We start from the raw sequence: 25,091 nt of genomic DNA on the forward strand, positions 1-25,091 counted from the left end.
AAATTAATCTATTTACAGTCAAGAGTTTAATGAATTCAAAATTACAGTTTTTGAAAATCTAAGGAAACAAACTATTTTCAGCTTCTCTTCTCTTGCACTATACTTTGTTTTAAACAGTTCACTCTTTCAGGACAAGAAGATCTAAAATCAATCTTGAAATGCAAACAGCCAATTTGTTTGCATTCATTAATATTATATTTCTGCCACAGAAGTTGATGGAGAAAATAATCATAATCACAAGCAAAAGTTGTAATCTTTTTGATACACAGGAGAAAAGACAGTTTTAATAAAAGATTCCTACCTACTGGCATGCTAAGCTTTCCCAGTGGCCTATTTCCAAAGTGGATAGAAGAGGAGCTACTTCCTGTAAATAATAGTCTGTAGTCGCTGGGCTTTTCCCACATATACTTTAGGAGGGATAGAGGATGGGAGCTCCCAGGCCATAGTAAATCCACTAAAGTGAAGGTCTTCCTCTGCTCTTCCTAAAAAGACTGCTGTTCAGGGAGATTTCTATGCCTGGTGCATAGTTTCCAGCCCCTTTTTTATAAATAGAATTTCCATATACTATTTTTTTAAAATGTGAAATTTCATCCAAGCATTCGGGTAACCATAACTCTGACCCTCAAAAAGGTTACAAATATATATGTCATTAATGTAGGTGTTGATGAGTTCTCAGTCAAGGAGTCCTAACACTTCAGGGGACAGGGTTCTTAATCATGTCCCTCTGGGGGCTGGGGTTGTGAAATTTTTTTCTAATGTGTATGCTTTTAAAAAATATCAGTTTCATTTTAAAGGTTTTTTTGGAAAGAACTATGAATCTTACAGGTTTATGAAAACTTCTCAGAATTCCTCTGTACATTTTGACTAAGTATAGTAATAGAAACAATAAATGTGTTAAATCATTCTTGAAGTTCAAACTCTATTATGTGGACCTCATTGAATAACCAGTACATTTAATTTTCTGTATCTAAAGATAGGAGTTACTTGCAAAACTTGAAACTGAAAACTAATATTTGATGCCACAGTTTGAATTCAGGTGTAAATTCAGAATACAAAAGCTCATACCACCATCTACATGTTTTAGTAATCTTTAAGTTACTGCTAGACTATTCGTTCTTTAAGTTTTTCCAGTTACAGACTAACCCAGCTACCCCTCTGACGCTTTTCTTCCAGAGAGTTACCTTAGATTTTTACTATTAACTAGTACAGGCAGTCCCCGGGTTACGTACAAGATAGGGACTGTAGGTTTGTTCTTAAGTTGACTCTGTATGTAAGTCGGAACTGGCGTCCAGATTCAGCCGCTGCTGAAACTGACCGCCAGTTCTGACTTACATACAGATTCAACTTAAGAACCCCAAGCTTCCCCAAGTCAGCTGCTGCTGAAACTGATCAGCGCTGATTCCAGGAAGCCTGGGGCAGAGCAACTCTGCCTCGGGCTTCCTGTAGTCAGCGCTGGTCAGTTTCAGCAGCGGCTGACTTGGGGACGCCTGGGGCAGAGCAGCTGGGGTGCTGCTGTGTTGCTCCAGTAGCACCGCTCCTCGGCGCTACTGGCCCAACCCAGCAGCACCCCAGCTGCTCTGCCCCAGGCGTCCTGATTCAGCCACTGCTGAAACTGACCAGCAGCGGCTGAATCAGGACCTGGGGCAGAGCAGCTGGGGTGCTGCCGGGTTGGTCCAGTATTGCCCAGAGCGGGCGCTGCAGGACCAATCCGCAGTGCCCCAGCTGCTCTGCTCCAGGGTCCAAAACAAAAGCCTGGTCTGCTGGGGGGGGGCACACTAGCCGCACCCCCCCCCCCCCCAGCAGACCAGGGACAAGGGGAGCAAAGCCGCAGTGGCAGCGGGGTGCCGCGCCTCTGAGGCTTTGTTCTGGCAAAGTCTCAGAGGCGCGGTACCCCCCCGTGGCTGCGACTTAAGTCCCGGTGCCTGTGGTCTGCTGGGGACCGTCCCCAGCAGACCACAGGCACCGGGACTCAAGCGGCAGCAGCAGCGGTTCCCCGCGCTTCTGAGGCTTTGCTCTGGCAAAGCCTCAGAAGCGCGGGAACCCGCCCGGTGCCCCTGGTCTGCTGGAGACGGTCTCCAGCAGACCAGGGGCACCGGAGCAGCTTACGAATGGGGCTTTCTCGCCCCGGAGCTCGCAGGTAGCAATCCGCTACCTCGACCTCCGGGGTGAGAAAGCCCCGTTCGTAAGTGCGGATCCGACATAAGTCGGATCCGCGTAAGTCGGGGACTGCCTGTATAATGGGTGGGAATCTCTTGGAGGAGCATAGGCTACATAGTTATTTGTGTGTGTTGTATAATTTTTGTATTGGCTAATGTTAAATGAAAAACAAGCTAGCTAACATTTATATTAAACCAAATGAGCTCATATGTAATATTGTTTTTCTTCAAAGTAATTGGTTCATTATTTAGCTGCTGTTAGTTTTATTCATCCAGATATCCTAAACTCCATTCTAACATCATACACATTAGACCCAATTGTTTCATCATTCTAGTTTCACACCTTTGTAAATTCCATTGACTTTTGTGATACTATTATCAGGCTTTTTAAGTGTGTACCCTGATGTTCTTACCCCCTGGCATTTGGAAAAAAGTCATCTTCTTTAACTATCCCTTTAAACAGTTGGCCTTTGCTCATACTTTTAAGAGAATTGATGAAATATGCGAGGGTTTCTGTGTATGATGAATTTTAAAAGGATTTGAACTATTGAGTAATGTGAAAATGAAGCTCCAGAAGCAGTTAACAGTATGTATAAAATGTGTGAATATAAAGTTACTAAAAAAAACCAAATTGGGGCTGAAAATTTTTTAAGTTATTTGTTTTTAAGAATCTAGATAAAAGCAGCCTGAGTTTGAGGTTTGGAACAATCAGTCTCACACATACAGAATGGGAAGCGACTGCGTAGGAATGAGTACTGCAGAAAGGGATCTAAGGGTTATAGTGGACCACAAGCGAAATATGAGTCAACAGTGTGGCACTGTTGCAAAAAAAAAGCAAACATGATTCTGGGATGCATTAACAGGTGTGCTGTGAGCAAGACATGAGAAGTCATTCTTCCACTCTACTCTGTGCTAGTCAGGCCTCAGTTGGAATATTGTGTCCAGTTCTGGGCAACACATTTCAAGGAAGGTGTGGAGAAATTGGACACGGTCCAGAGAAGAGTAGCAAGAATGATTAAAAGTCTAGAGAACATGACCTATGAAGGAACACTGAAAGAATTGGGCTTGTTTAGCTTGGAAAGGAGAAGACTGAGAGGGGACATGATAGCAGTTTTCAGGTATCTGGGTGTCACGAGGAGAGAGAAAAAATGTTCACCTTGGCCTCTGATGATAGGACAAGAAGTGATGGGCTTAAACTGCAGCAAAAGAGGTTTAGGTTGGACAGTAGGAAAAACTTCCTAACTGTCAGGGTGGTTAAACACTGAAATAAGTTGCCGAGGGAGGTTGTGGAATCTCCATCACGGGAGATATTTAAGAGCTGGTTAGATAGACATCTATCAGGGATGATCTACATGGTACTGGGTCCTGCCATGAGTTCAGGGAATCGGACTTGATGACCTCTCGAGGTCCCTTCCAGTTCTACTGTTCTGTGATTCTCTCCTCAAGTTTCATTGGATTTAATGGGAAATTCTGAAAATCAGATCATTTTTATTTAAAGTACCTAACTTTACACAATTAAATTTGAAAAATTGAAGCTAACTTAATTAGATTATATAAAAAAAGAATGTTTTGCCCTCTGATTGCATTAAATTATATTGAATGTTGTGGTTTTGCATGCCACTAGATAGCTCAGGCAATTGAAGTAATTATTCAACATTGATGAGTAGTTTTGTGAAAACTATCTACAATTAATTGCTTCTAAAAGAGCAGAATATTTTCTTAACACAAAAGACTTGTACAGAGTTTTAGAAGATATGTACATTTTTATCAATTGTTCTAATGTGTAGCAGTTATGTTATATTATGTTAAAATTAGGGATGTTAACAAACGTGTATTTGTGTAAACATGTAACTGTTGGATTTTTTTAGCAACTACAGGTTAGCACGTGAGAGGGAGGACCAGCTCCTGCCTGCCCCTGTGCTACTGGCTCAGAGGGGGGTTGAGAGAAGCAGGCGGCTTCCACCTGCCCTTTGTAGCAGGCAGCAGAGGGAGGGGACAGTCAGCTCGATGGGAGCCAGTATGCGTGGGGGAGCTGGCTTGAAAGCCAGCTTTCTGCATATATGGGCTCCCCCATGTCTCCCCGCTCACTATTCCACAGGGAGCTGGTGCTCCACAGCAGGCTCCATGGGAGCCAATGCTGCCTCCGTGGGAGGCAGCGATCTGGGAGGGGGGGAGCAGGCTCTGTGGAACACCAGGCACTGGCTCCTGTCTCCCCCATCCCCAGCTGCCTTTGATATAGAGGCAGCAAGTGCGGAAGCATGCAGGTAACCATTATGATTAACCAATGAGCCTAGGCTTATCAGTTAACTGTGTAAATAGCTACACACTAACATCCCTAGTAAAAATAGTAGGGTATCAATGCATAGCACCCACTAATGAAGAGTTTACTTGTCAAACTATGGAGATTATGTTGTAACTTACTTTTGTTTAGAAGAAAATGTAATTACAGAAATACAATGAAGTTTCAATGCAGATTTGAAAATGCATTAAAATAAAGTCCTCTGAGTAGCGTTTCAAATATAATAGTAAAATGAAAATGCTGTCCATTGTTTTAGCAGCACTGTACTATAACTATATGGCTATGTATGAGCCAGTAAAGAAACACAGCTGTTTAACTTGTACAGGATTACCAGATGAGAATTTTCTAAAAGACAGAGGATAGCATCAATCTTGAGCACCCTCTGCTGACCAAATTGTGATATAACAGCCCTCTAGGAAATTGCTTGCCTGTTTCTTAAGCTTCGAAGCACACCGTGAATTGTGGCAAAATATTAAAATCTATTATTATTAAAAATAGTAAGGCAACAAAAGTCATCAGTAAAATTGGGTTTTTGTAAGATAATAAATTCAAGAGTGTCTGGAGATAAGGCAGATAAGCTTTTTTCAAGTTGTGTGGACTATTAGAAACAGTAGAATACAAATAAAGTTAAGATTCATAATCCATTGTGTGGTAAGTATGAGTTATCTTTCTTTTGGTTAAATTCACCTTGATTTGTTTTTTTATTTTCTTTGTAAAAGCTACAGCTTATTTGAACATAAAGTAAATAGTATTCTGTTATAATTAAGCACATCACATATTTGAAAGAGAAGGAATTTTTAAAAAGTCATCAAAACTATGCCGGTGTTTTTAAACTTGGGTGCCTTACTTTAGGAATCTTAATCCCTTATGGAGGCATCTAAATAAAAGTCACATAGAACTCCAATTATAGTTCAGCATTGCTAGTCATATGCACATCTCTGAAATTCAGGCCACTTTTTTATATATGTATTTAGTTGTCTGACTGTAAGAATATATGACAATGAAAATCAGTTGTATATTTGAGAGCGCTAAAGAGGAAAAAATGTATAAGTTTCTATTTTATATTCCTGAGCAAAATTATAAATATTACTTGATACCAAACCGGAAATACCTTTTTAAAGAGATGATTGTATTGTTACTAAATTCAAACACAAGTGTCATGCAGATTACAAAAGTTGCTCATTAATATAAAAGAAAATAACTGAGTGACATTGTTCTTAAAATGTGTTAATTATCCTTTGTGGGAAAAACATGTCTTTTTTTTTTTAGGAAACTAGCATTAACCTCTTGTGTAGAGCTATAAAAAATTAATCATACAAAATATTTTGTAACAAAATTAAGTGGATAACATGTATAATATTTTAAGGTATTATTACAAATCCAAAATGTAAAAGGCCTACAGTCAGTATTTGACTCCATACTGGGTTAGCTTAACTATTAAATTCAGGTTTTTTAAGAAAACAATGAACCCGTTCAGCACATTTCCAAATAATAGCTTGCAGTACGAAATTTTGTGTGAAGAACAATGTAAAAGTTACATATATTTTTACTAGAAAATTTATACAAATACACTTGAGGACCCAGATTGGTGTTTTCTGGAACTTTTGCTATAAATATATGCTCTACTAGAATATTTTGTTGTTGTTGTTGTAAAGGCTAGCATAGTGCTCACCAATTTGTATGTAGTTTGCCAATAAAGAAAAAGGCAAATTATCATAAAAGTGCAGGACTTGTAATAACTTTGGAAACACTTTGGGGAGTTGCTTCCTCTTATGATTAAACAAAGGGCTGTGATGTATTTAAAAACTGGAAAAAAAACCAGAGGAAGTGGCTGATAAACTTTTTTCACTAAATGATCATTTTAGAAATTGCATTTGTTGTCGATTTTTTTTAAATGTTTGTTTTCTCTTGGCTTCGTATATACTCATTAAAAGGATCAGGAAGATATTGGTGCAAAATATCATATTATACAACATTTTACACTGGTATTAATTGGGCATAATAAGATGACTTAAGGGGAAAAGTGTAAATTTAAATTCCTTTCTTATTGGCTTGAGTCAAAATCTTAATATCAGAATTTTTTTTAATCAGTTACCCAGTGTACTCCCTTTATTTAACGAATTAGTGAATACTATGGGAGCTTATGGATTGTATCACAGGAGTTTCTTTGAATTTATTACAGTTAATAGCAAAAGTACATTTTTATAAACTTTGAAATCTGAATTTATAAATACATATTTAGTAGCAGATTAAAATTTGAAATGGGATTGCAATATTTCAGTTTATTATTTTATTTAGGAAGCCTTTGAAGCATAAGTTATTGAACCAATACATATTAATGGTAAAAATATGTTAATTTAACAGTTGATTGACATGATAAACAATAATGCTTTGGATGTACCTGTCTAATGTGTACTAAAAACATACAACACGTGTGTGTATGTGTGAGAGAGAAAAAGCTAGTGAAAGAATGAATAACTGTATATGAGCCATTTTCTAAATATGCTTTGTTTCTTTATAACCCACAATGTAAAGAAAGGAGCTGAGAAATGTGGATTGGGAAAATTGTGAGAGAGAGAGTGTACAACAAAGTATCTGAAATTACTAAATTATGTCTATCAGCCTTTCGTGGTATTCCTAATACTTTAATAGATATTTCTTGAATGAAAACAGTTCAGTTCTGAGTCTGTTTTAGTAGTCAGGACATTTTGAGCTATTGAAATGCAAATGAGGTCCAAATCTGTCCTCTACTATAGATGCAATGAAACCCTATTGCAGTCAATACAATATTAATCCTTGCAGAATCTGACTGATAACAGAACTATGATTACTTTTTAAATAAAGTTTATAGAAATACATACCTCAAAAATGTGTCTTTTCAAAAAAGTTTTATAGGTCAGGAACTTTTGTATATTTAGACACGTTGAAAGAATAGTAAGTTGAAAGAATAGTAGTGTAACATCTGTGAAAAATGTTTTTGTTAGCAAACCTATAAGGTTTAATCTATACATCAAACAGTTTTGCTTTTGTTTAATCAAAGTTTTTGACACTTTCAGTGTTCCTTGCAAAAAATTAAGTTTATTGATGCAATAGTGTGACTTATGCCTTGCTTGTTGATATACAATTATAGTGAAGATTAGACCCTTTAATCATTCATTGACTGAAATGTAAATAAATAAAATTAAAAAGTAAACTAATAGATTGGGGTGGGGTCCTGTTTTGTTTAAGCAGAATACCATATTTATCCTTTTTTGTTGGTATAAACCATTATTTTACTGAGAACCATTAGCTATTTAAAACTTGGTACATAAATTAAAGAGGAGCTAAATGGATTTGTGATTGTTGCCATTAGTAGCATTTTAGATTATACAAGCAATTATTGTGTTCATTATCCTAGAGCAGCCCCTTTGCAAAACTATTGTGGCTGTCTTAGACATTATATACAAATTTTCCCTTGGAGATTAAAATTTCCAGTGGCGTATTTAATTCTGTTATAACACTTGTTTCAAACAGGACAAATATTAAGACAAGCAGATGAAATTTGTTTTACAAATATAGGAAATTGCAATAAATGTTGAAATATACTTAGTATACTTATTTCACCTTTTTATTTAGACATAATTACTTAATGCTGCTTATGAATATTTTAGGGGCTATGCAGGTTCTTATGACTATGGAAAGCTTCATTTCCTCATTGGTAATATATATATTAGAAGTCTCTTGGTAAAAGCACGATCAATGAGGTATATAGTGATATATGATCTTACCTAATTCACTACATTACAGTACATTTTTTAAAAATTAATTACGTTTTTCTTCAACATGTGTGGCCAGACTCTTTTTTTTTAAACTACCTGGATAAAATAGCGAATAATTGGATTTCAGGATCTACTGTACATGTAAAATTACAGTATAAAACTTTTTACATGAGGGTGTTCTTCCTCTTTTGGGTGATTGTTGACATGTAATATTGACTTAATTGTGGATGGCAAATAGAAATGTTAAGATTGTCTAATAACAGTAATGCAATATGCAGCCTACTGGGTAAGGGGGAAGTTAACTTGTATAACAACTAATCACTACACCTGAAAGAAGAATTTGTGTACTTGAAAAAATATTTTACCTCAAAGTTTTCTTCTTGATTTTAAACACTGTTCCAACAACATTGTAGTTGGATTTCAAACTCTTATGTTCACATCCCCGTCTTTGTCAATTAGAAAGGTATTAATGCTTTGAATTAGCTACATATCAATGTGCAGTGGGCTACATTTAATGTTTCTGTCCTATGAGTGGCATTTTTTTTCAAAAGAAACTTTGTATTCATTTCTGTTAGGTTTTGTCTTGGCTTTTACAGTCTTTCACTGCTATGATACAGGAAAAAAACCTGAGGTAGTGGTTATGCATATTGCAAGACAGTGATTCTTTATTTTATTACAAAAAAAGACCAACTCTAGAAGGCCAGATTAAATCATTCCTTTCACTTTTTAATGGGATTTGGATGAATAGAGTAAAATATGCACTTTGCATTCATTGATAGCATCTTTAGGTTGAGGTAATTGAGTCTTTTTTCCCTGACTGAATGAATAATGACTTCATCTGATCCTCAGCGAGGCCTGAAACTTAGACCGCCTTTGTCAACGCAAAAAGATCTGGGCTTTGAAACATGCTCTACTTCCCTGGCTTAATTTTTCTTCATTTTAATCCAAAAACCTATTTTTCTCAATAATTCAAGCATAAACTATGTAGTAGTTGAAGCAGCGGAAATTGCAAGATATTTGTCCTCGTTGTGCTGCTTTTTAAATGCAGCTGATAAATCAGCCGCTGTGGTCTTCAGCTGCCTAGTTCTCAAGGGAAGGGACAGCCCATGCTCAGGCAAGAATGCTGGAATTTTTAAGAACTATTTAAATATAGTTCCTTTGCAGATTGTTTGTTATCTGGAAACTGTTGTGTTTTACTATCCTTGTTGGCAGGGTCTGAAGATAAGAGTCTCTACAATGGGGGTTTTAGGCATGCCTTGCTGACACAATTTTCCCACATTTTCTGACTAAAAGATGATCCAAAAACGTGGGTTTCAAATAGTTAACATACAATAGACATTTATCAGAATAGTGGGAGTCTTAGTTACACAGTTTAAAGCATCTCTTTTAATTAGGAACAAAACAGCTAATTGGAGATCTACTAATGTAACACATGATTTAGGATAATCCTTATCAGAGACTGAATTTTCATTTTTACTTATAGAAAACCTGGTTTCTATTTTGCCATTTTAAATAATAATTAATATTTGAAATGTATTTTTATTATTTGTCCCAATAAATAATATCTCAATATTTATGAAAAGCTTCTTTACTAGTAAGAGGGATTTGATAATAGGTATTTTATGCTATGTTTTAATCTAAAGATTTGGGGGGGGGGGGGGAATTGATGAAATAAGATCATATTTCCAAAATGGTATTTCTTCAGTTATAAATTACAGGCAGTGTTAATGTTGCTCATATCTTTTGTATTACTTCATATCTGACTCTTAATTCTGAACTTTACCAAGACTGGTGGTCTTATACCAGCAAATTAATTAAGTAAACCATTCTACAGAGAAATCCTGGAGATTCAGTTGTTTTGCTCAAAAGAAGCTATAGTCTGAATATGTGATAGAAGGAAATAATTTCCATCCAGCCCACACATACGCACACCTCAAAAAGTGATGGTCTCCAAGTCAGATATAAGATATCTCAAAAGGTATTTGTTGGACAGTTTGCACTGTGACTGTTAGAATTATGATTGGCCTGTAAACAGAAAACTTCCATCTCATGTAAATGTGGAAAAAGTATTCTGATTTGGTTATTCAAATTCAGTTGAACATAATAAAAACAGATTTCAAAGAACTATTAATGGTTCTATTAATGGAAACTATTAATGCTAGTTTCTAATTGAATAATTGCATAAGGTATCAATATGTGAATCATTTATGGTTAACTTATATTTACTGATTTGTATTGCTTCCTTTAGGTTGGTTTACTGGACCTTGAACTGAATCAACTGACCAAAGCCTTGTTTTTGGCTCTAGTTGCCCTTTCAATTGTTATGGTAACCTTACAAGGATTTGTAGGCCCTTGGTACCGCAACCTTTTTCGGTTCCTCCTCCTGTTTTCCTATATCATCCCTATCAGGTATGTATAAAAACAAGAGAGAAACACAGATGTCTAATTTCACTGAATGAGGCTTTCTTGAAATTTATACTCAGTTCTCATTGTGAAGGAAATTGATCTTATCAGGAAGCTGAAGGAGAAGGTGCCAACAAATCTGCTGATTCTTGAAGCATCACTCTACAGAAAACAATACTGTTGTATTTTTTTGTATTAATGTTCATCTTGCTGGAGTAATCAGGTTATCTAATCCTTTTACTAGCATAAATGTATTAATAAGGTACAATCTTGGTATATCAGAGGATACAATTTTAGAAAACATGTGTATCTGAATGAAATATTTGATTTATTTTGGCATTTGTAATTTCTAATCCCTTTTCAATTATTTAAAGTGTTCTAGCCTTTCTAGTTAAAATACTGAATAAAAGCGTACCTTTTTTCACTACACTAATAAGATTGACTATAACTTAATGGCTATATAATCCAGGTGCTCTTTTGCAAGGGCTTTTTTAAAAAGAAGTGGTAGGTACTATAACTAAATAGAAACTTTTCCTAAATTAATTAGTTCATTAAGCATGAGTATAGTATATTGCAACTGCAGATAAACTAGTTCACATGGTATGCATCTACATAGCAAGGCTAAAGTCGAATTAAGCTACGGAACTTCAGCTACATCAATTGCATAGCTTAAGTCGAAATAGCTTAATTCGGCTTTTGGCTCTGTCTACAGCAGGAAGTCGAAGGAAGAACACTCTTCCTTCAACTTCCCTTACTCCTCATGAAATGAGAGTTACCATGAGTCAGGGTAAGAAGTCCTCTAGCTTGACGTTATTTCAAAATAAAGGCTTGTAGTGTAGCCACACACTATATTATTTTGGAATAATGTCAGTTATTCTAAAATAATGCTGCTATGTAGATGTACCCATACATAAATATTTGTTATCTTGTCTTCTATAAAATGTAAAACTTGCAACAAGAAGCTTTATGTAGCTAAGAATAGTTTTTCCTTTTCTGATAGTTTGCTTTAGCAGAAATAAGAAATTCTATCTGTGAGTTAAGATAAAGATAATTGTTTAGATGATAATTTGTTAATTTAAGCACCAATGATGAATTCACTGCTATTCAAGGCAAAAAAAAAATGTATAGTCACTATCTGGGAATTTCAGAAAACTGGATAAATTCAGGTTTAGTATGCCACTGTATGTTCAAGGAGAGCAAAAAAAGTTTGTATAGTATAGAAGGAGATAAAGGGATTCTATGGGTATTCCATCCTTGTCCATAAATGCCCCTGCCTTATAATGAAAGTTCACATACGTTGATGGTTGGAATAGAGTCAAATAGTTTCTCACAACTGCAGCAAACATCCAATTTAAATATCCTCACATCCAAACACAAGTTCATCTGCAGCCTTAGGGGAAGCAGGCAAGGGGCATAGGTGGTGGCAAGCAGCGCAAGTGCTGACTGGAGGATTCCACAGGAGCAGGGGAGGTGGTAGCGCAACCAGCAGCTGGAGAGGGGAAACCACTGCTTCTATTCAACCACTGGCTGAATAACCTCCCCCTGCTCTTCTAGAGTCCTCTGTCCCATACTCACGCCACTCACCACCTCCTGGTGAGCCAGGGCTGGGTGCAGTGCAGAGGAGCAGGAATGGCCAGGAGATGGGGGCTGGCTTCTTGAGGCCAAGCAAAGCCAGCAGTGTGGGAGTGGGGCAGCCCCTGGATGCCCAGAAATCCCCTTCAGAATCTCCACTTACCTCTTCATCCTCCTCTAATTAAACCTGCCTTTCCTCAAGTACCAGCATTCAAGGTTAAAACAAAAACTATTTCTACTATTTTTCATTGCAAATATACAGTATTTCAGCTATATTATGAGTTAAATAAGCTTTTGTGGGCTAGCATGGGAACCTCACTGGTATTTATAACATGGTTTCTATGAGAAAGTATGTTCCGAATTCAAACAACTGACTAACAAACAATTTTTTGGAACACAGCACATTCATAAGTCGGAGGGACTAAATATACTTATCAAATGGAAAAGGGCACAGATAGAGAGGGGGAAAGTATTTTCTAGATTTTAAAAGAATATTGGAAGCAGTGGAAATTTGGTGGTTCTTTTAAGTATCATATAAACTAACATTTATTCTTGACAGTGTCTCTTTATTGTGCTACAAAACTTCTCTGTGTGTACTTGTGTGCACAGTTAAACCATCTATTTATGTGAACAAATCCTTTAAACCAGGATTCTTGAATCTATTGCTGCAGGCCAGAGCTGCTGCTGTTAAATTCATGATCTCTAATTAAGGAACTGAATTTATAGGAAAAAAACTGAAGATCCTTGCTAATCTTCAGTAGAGCTACTGTATTAATCTTTCCCAGAATTAGCAGAGGCCCACAAAAAGTGTAGCATTGAACCAAGCCAAAAAAATAAGTTTTAAATTTTGAAGTATCCTGCAAAGTTCAACTATACATAGCAATTAAACAGAATTTCTGCTAACTTCAGTGCAGTCAGCCATAGAAACCAGAAGATGCATGTGAGTATTAACAAGCTGGCTTTCTATCCTTATCTGAGACATTTTGAAAGTGCAGGAGGTGTCTTGTTTTGCTTTGTAGCCTTTCCTAGGAAACTCCACTGCCACTGACCTTCATCTATTGTTCCTAGTGTCAGACATACTGACTCCTTCTGGTTTGCCTGTTAAGTTATCATTTCTGTCCCAAAAAGTTCTACTTCTCTCTCTAGTTAAATTGTTGTTTGTTGTCTAATCATTACAATTAAACTGACATTTCACTGTAAATGTACATTTGTGTTCTGTACATGTACTGGCAAAAGTGGAGTGAAATCTTTCAACTTTTTGTCAGCCAAGCCTGATGATTTGCTGTCATACCCAAGCCCTGCTTTGTTTCTTTGCAAACCACTGGCTATTACCCGACCCCCTTTTTCTTTACTGTGAATATTTGAACTCTGTTTGAAAGAGTGGTGTTGTAGAATTGAGCAGGGGGTGGGGCAATCTTTCTGTTTATGGATTGTACAAAACAGGCCTGGGCTAAGTAACCTCCACAGGCGGGATCTGGCACACAAAGCCACCAGATATAGCCCATGGACACAGCGGGGAGCCTCAGATAGACTTACTGTGAACCCCGGCATGCTGCTGAGAAAAGCGGCCATTGCGAACTTGCAAGGCTCTGTTTGAACAGCTGTGAGCCCCGGGGAGAGAAGAGAGGCTTCAGGCTCTGTTCCTGCCCCCAGCACAATCCCATTGGTTGGAAACCAGCCAGTGGGAGCTGCCTCCTCTCCCCTCAGGCTCTTAGCTGTTCAAAAACCACATGGCGTCTGCAGCCAGTGTGAGGGTGGGTGAGGAAGGGAGTCTCCCAGACAGAGCCTGCCTCTAGCACCCCAATCCTTTGCCCCCTATCCCAAACCCTCTGCCCTCCTCCTGACCCTATATCTCTTCTCAGATCCTGTACCCCGATCCCCTGTGCCAGGTCACAACCCAAACCTCTGTCTCCCCTCCTACATCCCAGTCCCCTTCCCAGGTCACAACCCCCTCTTGCCCAAGATCACAATACAAATCCCTTCACCCTAGTCCCCTAACCCAGGAAACAGCCTCCTTCACCCAAGCCTCCTTCTCCTCCTTCTTCTCCCAGACCTCACACCCTCTTCTCCACCCCAATCCCTTACTGCAAGCTCCCTTCTGCACCCAACCTCCATCCCAGAACCTGCATCACCTCCATTAATATGGAAGTGTGTGGCCCTTGATCCCACTTTCCAAAATTCTTGGAGTGCCCCTGCTCCTGCATAAAAAATTATTGCCCACCACTGGTATAAAACTCTGTTATTTCTTGAGTGGTACCACTGTATGGCATGTATTAATTTTCTATTACTGAATATTAAAGGGTTTTAATGACCCAACTGAGGTAAAAAGTCCAGTCATCTGAAGAAGTGGGTTGTGCCCTCGAAAGCTTATGATACCATCTACATGTTTTGTTAGTCTTTAAGGTGCTACTAGACTATTTGTTATCTTTTAAGTTTTTCCTGTTACAGGCTAACTTGGCTACCCCTCTGAAGCTTTTATATTTTATTGTGGATGTAGGCTGTCATCCCTCTCTGAACATGCAGAAAAAAAGGTTTGGAGAAGTTCACAGCAGGTTTTCTGCTTGGAAAAAGAGTTCAGTATGTTACTCAGAAGACCCTACATTTTAAGTCAAGGGTTATAAAAATATAAAGGGGGCAAATATATTTTGTTGTAGGGTTGAACTGAGAGGTTTGCTTTAAGGACACAAGTGAGTAGTTGACTACCCGATAAGCCTAGTCAAGCTAACTGCTCACATTCCACCCCCACCTTCCTGCCTTTGTATCAGCTTTTAAGCCGATTCCCTCCGCCTTCCCCCCCACTCTGCGCTGCTGCTTCTTACCACGAGCAGAGGCTGCTCTGTATCACATTGAGCAGTCCCTGTCTGCGGGGGTCCCAGCAGACAGGGACTGCTCCTGGAGCAGCCTCTGTTCATGGCCAACCCTAGCCGCCATGGGCAGGGGGTGCTGGACTCAGCAAGCCCAGCTCAGTCCCAGCTTGCACTGGGTCTAGGAAATATCCCTGTTACCGGGCTTGCTTGGCCCCAGCTTGCACCAGCTCCTAATACATTTAAACTGTGAAGCCCAGCATGGGTAGCTCCTGGACCCAGTGTGAGCCGACTGAGCACATTCCCTTATCAACTAATCATTTAGTCCAGACCTGGGCAAAATACGCCCACTGGGGATGCAGCAGGAAGCCCCACACAGGCTCCTCTTCTTGCCTTGCAGCCCCACACATCACTTAGAAAAGTGGTGCGAGGCTGTTCTCTTTAAAAACTGTAAGCCTGGAGGAGGGGAAGGTGGAAGGCTTCAGGCATAACTCCCAACCCGGCACAACCCCATCTGGCATCTGGCTAAAAACTGGTCAATGGGAGCTGCCTGTTTGAACAACAGACAGCACACAAAGCACCACGCCTCGTTCTCCTCTGGCTCAGTTATTCACACAAGCACATGGCCATACAGCCTGTGCAGGCACAGGGCAGGCTGGCTGGCTGAGAAACTTTTTAAGCTCTGCAACCATTTTGCTTTGCAGACTGGTGGCTAGTTGGGCTGCTGGATGGTAAGTCTCCTGTCCAGAGCCTGCTTCTGGCACCACAGTTTCTCTCTTCCCCAACACCCTTCCCCCCCACTCAGCATACCCAAACCCTTTGCCCTCCTCCTGAACCCATATGCCCTCCCAGATCTGGCAGCCTAGTCCCCTGCCCCAGATCATAATCCCCTTCTACCCTAGGTTCCAATCCAAACTTCTGCACCCCAATTGCCTCCCCTCAGTCAGAAACCAAACCCCTGCATCGCAGTTCCCTGCCCTAGGTAACATTCTAAAACCCTGCACCCCAGTCCTCTTCCCTAGGTCACAGCTGTCTCTTTCACCCAAACTCCCACCAAGACCCTACTCTCCCTCCTGCACCCAATCCCTTACCTCAACCTCCATCCCAGACTCCGCACCTCCTCCATTAATATCCTGGAAGAGTGCGGCTCTCAATCACTTTCCAAAATCTTGAAGTGGCCCCCCCATCAAAAATTATTGCCCTCCCCTGGTGTAGTTGATACAAATTGTATCGTCTACACAATTTGCTAATTACCCACCTCTTAAAATCCTTAGTTTGCTTGTTAACATCCTGAATTCCTGTGTACTGACTCCCGGCTCTCTTCTGTGAGCATGAGTGGTCCTGAATGAGGCTGAACTAGAGAGGAGCACATACAGGGTGTGAATAAGCCTTCTGGCAGTCAGGTGGTAACTTGATGGCAGTTTTTATCAAAGGCAAGATCTGTTTCCCTTCATCCCCTAAAAGAGTAGCTTGTGTGCTTGCAGTAGCACTGTAGAGTGGCTCTGTAGTAACTCAATTGCTTGAAGATCGTTCTGTCACATCTGCCCTCCTGAAAGGCCACCTGTTATAACTACATTTTCTCAGCCAGGATGGGGGAACTGCTCCTTTCATCACCAGGTAATAGACTTCATTTTCTCCATTTAAAATATGCTGTCCTGGCATATCACTTGGAATGATATTTTTGAATGACTTTTAATTAACTTTTCTGATTGTGTGTAAGAATTAGTTCTATCAGGTACATGAGAGAGTCTGGCAAGAAAAGCTTCAGGAAAGATACACAACTGAAATCTGAGATGTGACATATTGATATCTGAAGAACAGACAGGAATCTAGCAGAGAACAGACTTTCTTTTCCAACATACACGTCTACTCCCACGCTGACTTTTTTTAATCTTGAGTCAGCCTTGTATAAGGTCACCACCCACTCACAACAAAATAAACAGCTCAGATCATACTGTTGTTCAAATGTCACTACACTTTTCTTCCTCTCCTCAGGATGTTAGATATGGAAGGTGAAGACCTATTCTCAAGTTTGTTATTTGAACTGTAAAACTCCTGAGATCACAATTCTGAGAATAATGACAATGAAGAGGTAGAAGTTGTCTTCTCTTCTACTGTGTGATGCTTTTAAAACAGTTATGGGAGGAGGGGAATTGAAGTCTTCTCCCTAGGTAAAGGAAATCAGTTGAGGGGAAAATCTAGCTGTTACAAACAGAACATATCCATACTGGGAAATGTTCTGGTATTTCTATAGGTTAATACAGAGTGTTTATACAAACTAAATGGAAAAATGTATTTGATTCATCTGGCCTAGAGCAGATTTTTGCACTGCAGCAATTAAGCAGATTATCATCTACATAAGAATAGCCATACTGGGTCAGATCAAAGGTCCATCTAGCCCAGTATCCTGTCTTTCAACAGTGGCCAATGCCAGATGCCCCAGAAGGCGTGAAGAGAACAGGTGATCATCAATAATCAAACAGGACCTTTCCTGTCATCCATTTCCAGTCTCTGACAAACAGAGGTTAGGGACATCATTCCTACCCATCCTGTCTAATAGCCATTGATGGACCTAACCTCCATGAATTTATCTAGTTCTTTTTTTGAACCCTATTAGAGTCCTAGTCTTCACAACATCCTCTGGCATGGAGCTCCACAGGTTGACTGTGTGCTGAATAAAGAAAAACTTCATTTTATTTGTTTTAAACCTGCTACCTATTAATTTCATTTGACAACTCTTAGATCTTACGTTATAGGAACAAGTAAATAACTTTTCCCTATTCACTTTTTCCATACCTGTCATGATTTTATAGACCTCTATCATATCCCCTTCAGTTTCCTTTTTTTAAGCTGAAAAATCTTCTCTTTAATCTCTCTTCATATGGCACCTGTTCCAAATGCCTAATCATTTGTGTTGCTCTTTTCTAGATCTTTTCCAATGCCAATATATCTTTTTTGAGATGGTGACTATATCTGTACACAGTATTCAAGATGTGGGAGTACCATGGGTTTATTTAGAGGCAATAAGATGTTCTCTGTCTTATTCTCAATCCCTTTTTCCAGTGTACATTACTTTGCATTTATCAACATTAAATTTTATTTGCCTTTTTTTGCCCAGTCACCTAGTTTTGTGAAATCCTTTTGAAGCTATTTCTCCAGATCATTTATAAATATGTTGAATAGAACTGGTCCCAGTACGGACCCTTGGGAGACAACACTAGTTACTTCACTCCATTTGTGTTTTATCTATGGCCATATATCTTTGACGAAGGGCACATAGATAAAACAACAAGGTGAACAGGGTAGAAGAGACAGATCCTTGAGAAACTAGTTCAATACTGAAAGAGCTGTCTAGTCTTTTCATTGACCTCCTCTATTGATACAAGGTGGTGGAACATATGGGAGATGTCAGGATTCCACTATATCTTTAGGCCCCCTGTCCCTCAAAGGCAAACAGAGGGACATTAAAATACATTGTAGATTTCTGTGGAGTCATTGTGAACATTACTCTAAATAAAATCCTTGTTCATTCTTTCTTTTTGCAAGATCTTCTCAGAACCTGTGCTCAAGTATTCATTGTGGTTACTGAGGCCATTACTACTTACTTCCATAGAAGGAAAATCCTCATATGTGAATCTCTACCACAGTCATGTTGCTATTTATCTATAATCTTGATATTATCAGACTTCTGGCCTTTCACAACAAGATCTTAAGTGAATGACATTCCCTTCTGTTTTGAAAGTATTAACAGCCTTCCATAGTTTTTTGAAGGGTAGTGGGCAAGAACTGGGTTCACTTTTGGTGAATGCTATATGACTGCTCCTTGAAACTGGAAGAAGTTACTAAAGTTTTGGTGCTGCCTTTAAATGACTTCATACTTACAACTTGACTGACTGTTGTCCAGTATCTATTCTTCAAAGAAGCATTTATAGAGAAGTTTTTCTGTTGAGTAAACTAAATACATCTGAATGCCTCAAATCTCTTTGATCCTTGTGACTCTAGGTTTAGACTGGGATATGGCTCAGGTGGCTTTTGTCCCCTTGAGCAAGGTTTTGGTATGGTTTTATTTTTTGTGTGAACCATTAGTATTATTTTGTTTATGCCTAGAGATCATGGAGACTTATTCACTGAAGACTGTAGGCAACTTATTTTAAAGAGGACTAGTAGTTTTGTCTATTTAGTATAAATGAAAAAATATATAAAAATGTAAAACAACAAATAATCTGGTAGCACTTTAAAGACTTACAAAATATGTAGATGGATCATGAGCTTTCGTGGGCACAGCCCACTTCTTCAGATGACCAGAGTGTTGGATGTACAGAACTAAAATAAATGGGGGAAAGGGGAAAAAAATGAGGGGGGCGGGACAAGAAGAGGTAGTGGGTATAAAAATATCAAGGGGAAAGCCGAGCTGGAATGTAACAGGAAAAACAAATAGTCTATAAGCACCTAAAGACTGGATAGTCAAAAAGAGGCAGATAAGAACCATTAGTAGGCAATAGAGAAGAAGAGTACTAACACCAGATACAATACAGACAAAGAATCATTGGCACCTTCATTGTTTGGTAGGTTGATAATGTCCCAGGCATCCGGTATTTTTATTTAATCCATTAGCATGAGTATCAAACTTGTGAATGAATTGTAGTTCCAGTCCTTCCCTGTGTATTTCACTTGTGGAATTGGTCTGTAACAGAACAGCCACTTGAAGATCTGTTAATGAATGCCTAGGTAGATTGAAGTGTTCCCCAACAGGTTTTTGTATGTTCCCTTTCCGGATATCTGATTTGTGTCCATTAATTTTTTCCCGTAGTAACTGTCCATTTGGTCCAATATATATTGTAATAGGGCATTGCTGGCATTTGATGGCATAAATTACATTCCTGGATGTGCAGTTAAATGAACCTCTGAGTTGGTGGCTTATATGGTTGGCTCCAGTAATGAATTCTCTTGTATAGTTATGTGGGCAGAATTGGCATTGGGGCTGATTGCAGGGCTGGGTTCCTGGATGTTTATGATGTAGCTGTGTAGCACGGTTACCAGAGGGAATTTGTTTCAGGTTGGGGGGTTGTTTGTAAACAAGAATAGACCTTTCCCCCAAGGCCTCTGAGAGTGAGGGATCATTTTCCAAGATAGGCTGTAGATCGTGGATAATGCATTGGAGGGGTTTAAGTTGTAGGTAATGACAACCCCTTAAACCTCAATAAACCATTGGAGGGGTTTAAGTTGTAGACTGTAGGTAATGTAGTTGTTTGTCTGTCTGTGGAATCGGAGCAAATCCAGTTGTATCTTAGGGCTTGGCTATATACAATGGATTGAGAATTGTATCTGGTTGGAAGCTGGAGGCATGAAGGTAAGTGTAGCGGTCAGTGGGTTTCCAGTATAGGATGGTGGAAATTTGTCCACTATTTAATTGTACTGTAGTGTCCAGGAGGTGGATTTCCTGTGTGGACGGGTCCAGGCTGAAGTTGATGGTGGGGTCAAAGTTGTTGAAATCCTTGTGAAATATATGTTACTCTCATTAGGTAACACACATGGCATTTATATGAGTTGAATGATCCTGCCTCTAATCAATCCTCAACAAATTTTGTTTGGAAGATTTTTAAATGCTTGTCAGCTCTGTATGTAAGATCAGTTGCCGGCATGCTGCTGAATAAAGGGGTTTTTGCAGTTCTGTTTCCTGTAGTAACTGAGCCATTGGCAGCCACAATTAGAAATTTTGGAAATGAAGATTTCTAGATAGCTAATATAGAGGTGTTGAATTAGGTCTGTTTTCTGATTTTTATTTCAAATTCTGCAAGTTCTCATTTTAAAAAATGCACTTCATATTCTGTGCCACACTTCCTTGGTTAGCAATTAATGTATTACAGAGCTAGAAAATTCCATTGGCGGTCTGGAGCAGCTCTAGTCATATTATGATTTCCCCAATGGCAACAGGTAGTGCTGGGTGTTATCAGCTATACAACACAGTGTATATAACAGGGGTGGGCAATAATTTTTGATGGGGGGGGGGCCACTCCGAGATTTTGGAAAGTGGTTGAGGGCCACACTCTTCCCGGATATTAATGGAGGAGGTGTGGGGTCTGGGATGGAGGTTAGAGTAAAGAATTGGGATGCAGGAGGGAGAGTGGAGTCTGGGAGGGAGTTTGGGTGAAAGAGACAGTTGTGACCTAGGGTGTGGGAATGGGGTTCAGTGTTTTGGAATGTGTCCTAAGGAGGGAGTTTTGACCTACGGCAGGAGACTGGGGGTGCAGGGGTTTGGTTTGTGACTGAGGGCAGGCAGCTGGGGTGCAGAAGTGTGGGTTGCAACCTAGGTAGAAGGGGATTGGGCTGCCAGATCTAGGAGGGGGAATAGGTGCAGGAGATGGACAGAAGGTTTGGGTATGTTGAATTAGGGAGCACATGGTTGCGAAGAGAGGAACTGCAGCGCCAGAGGCAGGCTCTGGCCAGGAGACTAACCACCCAGCAGCGCAACCAGAGTGCCAGTCTACAGAACTAAATGCTTGCAGAGCTTAAAAAGTTTCTCAGCCAGCCAGCAAGCCCGCCTGCCCTGCACCTGCATAGGTTACACCTCCATGTGCTTGTGTGAATAACTGAGCTGGGGAAGGGCGAAGGGGACGTGATGCTTTGTGTGCTGCCTGTTTTTCAAATAGGCAGGTCCCATTGGCTGGAAGCCAACCAATAAGATTGTGCTGGAGGTGGGAGTTATGCCTGAAGCCTTCCCCCTGGGCTCACAGTTTTTAAACAGAAATGGCCCTGTAACTGCTTCTCTGAGCAGCGTGCGGAGTAAGCAGAGGATCCTGCCTGTGGCTCCTCACTGCATCCATGGGCTGGATCCGGTGGCTCAGTGGGCTGGATCCAGCTTGCAGGTGTACTCTGCCCAGGCCTGGTCAAATGTAGGTGACAGCTGTGGCATTACCATGGCCTTGAACCCATTAGCCCAGAACAACAAACAATCTCTGCAAATGCTGCTCAAGAGCTTCTTGTCTTTCCTTTATATTTGATTTCTCCTACAAGTCCTGTTTCTCCAGCAGATATCTCCATGGTTCTTCAGTAACAAGATGCAGCATTTGACTCCAGTTTAATTAATGTCCTGTTATTTGTGTGATGCCTGTTTTTCAAATTCTTGTGCAAGAAATTGGACATAACCATTGAAAATGCCATGGAACTAAATAAGCTTCAGCTACCTAGTCAGTTGGAGGAAATATTAAGAATGCCTGAGAATAGTGATAGGAACATCTCAGTTATCATGTATGCTTTTATTAAGTCACATTTTATTCATCTCTTGAAATTAAAGGGTCTGTCTTTTCAGTCTCTCCTAATATGAAAGTCTTACCATGCAGCTATTCATTGTCATCCCTTTTTGAACACTGACTTTTTGGGTTTTGGTTTTTTGGATTTTTTTTTTTATCTTCTTTGAGATCAGATGACCAGAACTGGGGAAAAAATAGGGGAGAGTATACCAATGCTTTAGTATAGTATATAAAAATTGTTTATAAATGTCATTCCTCACTTTTGTTTGAGTTCTAATGGCCATGGTACACTGAGACTAGGTCTTTAATAGAGCTGTCCATGGTAATGTCTGTCTTGTCATGGATATAGAATGTATTTGAGTGCTTGCATTTTTTTCAATCTAATGTGCATAATTTTGAATTTTCCAACATGGAATTTCATCTTCAAGTGTATTATTCATTCATATAACTTGGTTAGGTCTCAGAAGTTGCTCAGTCTTTTTAAACCTAAATATTTTTATCATCTGAAAACTTTGCTACCTGTTTGCATGCTCTCTTTTCAGACCATCATAAATATATCAAACAGTACAGAACCTAGTTCAATTTATAGCAACCTGCAGTTTCTTTTATCATGATTAAGTTGAACCTTTGTATTTCTGCGTGACATTTAGCCATTTCCAAATCCATAGCAATTTTGCCTCCGACCATCTGATTATTCAGTTTCTCCAGTAACTTTTGGGGGAGTGTATAACTTGTGGAAAAAAAATACCAGGATGTGGGCTCATTACTCAGCAAGTAAAGGACAAATAGCAAACTAGAGTTGTGGAATAGCTCCAAATGTGTTTGGTCCATGGTCAGCATATAGATTGTTCAATAGAAATTAAAATAAAATTATTAAATATCCATTTGTTATATGTAAGCAGTGATTCTGCCTTTGGTAATTTAAGAGACTTTTAGTTTGGTCTGATCAGTGGCGCATATCATCAAGGTGAAATTTAAGTTGATTAGACTAATTCTTTTAGTCTTTTACATTTGTTTTACAGTTAGATCATTTAAGTTAGGTCTTTCCGTTATTTCTACTATAGGGCTTTACTTGTCCTTTGGCTAGGGCTGGGAACTTCCTTCCACACACTTTCACTACAGATTATGAGAGGAGAGATTCTAAAATTACAGAAAGCAAGGAATTTTTCTTAGTTTCTTTCCAATATCAATTCATAGTACCTTTTTATGTTTCTATTTCATTTGTTAGCAAAATTCACCTTAGTCTGGGCATACGTATAATAAAAACCACCCACAGAATTTAATATTGTAATCATTAAGTAAGTTAGACTTGCCATAATAAAATGGATATAAATAAGCCCTTCACAACCATTCATGTTAAAATTACAATTTGTATTTTGAATAATGACCTGAAGTTGGAAAAAGTCACGTTTTATCAGGCCAGTGGAGATTTCAAACCTAAGGACCTTCTACTAAGAACTGTCTGTACCCAGCCTCTAGTATACAACCCTAAGAACTATTTATCAGCTTACTTCTATTTCCATGAAGAGAACTTGATGGTGTATTCAACTGTAGCACAGTAAATACTAACCAAACTAATGACAACACAGAATCCTAAGCGTCCGAGGTGGGACTGACTTCAGCCTTTAGTGCATCTACTGCCTCAGGAATAGCTGATTGTAGTTATGCATAAATACACTTGGATGTGATTCAGAAGCTAGACAACCTACCATAAAAATATGCTCAAAAATTTAAGGACCAGGTAGAGGGTATTTTACAAAGAGGCATAAGCAACAAAGAACCTGTATTAGTATTTCATTCCTCTACTGCCTTCTGCTATAGAAAGTGCAGCATGAAAATGAACCTTTTTGGAAGTTTACAAGCTAGTGTTCAGATAATTGACTGAATTCAAAGTTGCCTGATACGATCCTTTTTGGGACATGCTTGGCCTCAACAGCAGTAGAAACTGAAGTGTCCAAACCCTCCTTTCTTTAAACACTATAAGGCTCCATTGTGTATAGCCATTCCATCAGTGCTAACAGCTTCACAGGATTTCTGAGGGAGACTTTTGGCATTTTACTTTCAAATGCCTAATTTGAAAGGCCTAATGGTCACTAGAGCCTTCTAATGCTTAAGTACAGACAGAGTATAGGAGTGGCAGAGGCAGAAATTTTCAAAGCAATAAAGGACAGACACAGTTTCCATTAACTTTAAAAGAAAATATGTCAGCCTTCCAGACTGTTTGAAAAACTCAATTAGAACACATAAGGACAATGATTTTGAGACTTGACAGTTGTTCAGTGGAACTGCAGGACCGTATTTTAAAGAATCCTTCAGATTATGAATAGTTATCATTGCCTGCCCATCTCTTCCTGTCAATTATGAGAGTGCCTTTGGGAAGCTATCTATATGCAATTCATTCACTCCTAACAATCACAAAACATCTGCTTATGAGAAAAATAGGGTAAGGGGTTTTATTCCAGGTACTTTCTCATATTCAACATTCAGAATAGCTCAGGCCTATCCTAGATATCACTAATCTATATGTGGTTAAAAAAACAAACAAACCTTGATGATGCCCTGAGTACCATCCTGCCTCTTGTAGTGACTAAATTCAACTAACAAAAAGGACTATATCAGACTGTCCTGCTTCTATGATCTGGCAAGTGTGCTGTTAAATTCTCTCCTGGCTCTCCTGGCAAAGGAGCTTCTAAAATATGTATATATGAGTGACCAAGACAGAATGCATGATGAGGTTATGTGGTTATGATGTTGTATTGTCATGAGAATGACATGTCCACAATACCTGAGATGCTTTTCTACTCATGAGTTAAGCAAGCCAGCCCAATGAGTTTAAGTGAACCTTTATA

General features: G+C 39.1%; 1 protein-coding gene across 3 annotated transcripts in view; it reads left to right on the top strand.

Annotated features, from left to right (window-relative positions):
* Nucleotides 1–25,091, top strand: part of ATP9B (ATPase phospholipid transporting 9B) — a 313,712-nt gene that overhangs the window by 203,462 nt on the left and 85,159 nt on the right. For all 3 annotated transcript variants that reach the window (XM_006128867.5, XM_075921103.2, XM_006128868.5), the window contains exon 12: nucleotides 10,462–10,622. In XM_006128867.5, coding sequence (XP_006128929.1) covers nucleotides 10,462–10,622 — 161 coding nt within the window. The remainder of the gene's footprint in view (nucleotides 1–10,461; nucleotides 10,623–25,091) is intronic.

This window comes from Pelodiscus sinensis, chromosome 2, assembly GCF_052426305.1.
Source record: "Pelodiscus sinensis isolate ZL-2025 chromosome 2, ASM5242630v1, whole genome shotgun sequence".
Classification (NCBI taxonomy): Eukaryota; Metazoa; Chordata; order Testudines; family Trionychidae; genus Pelodiscus; species Pelodiscus sinensis.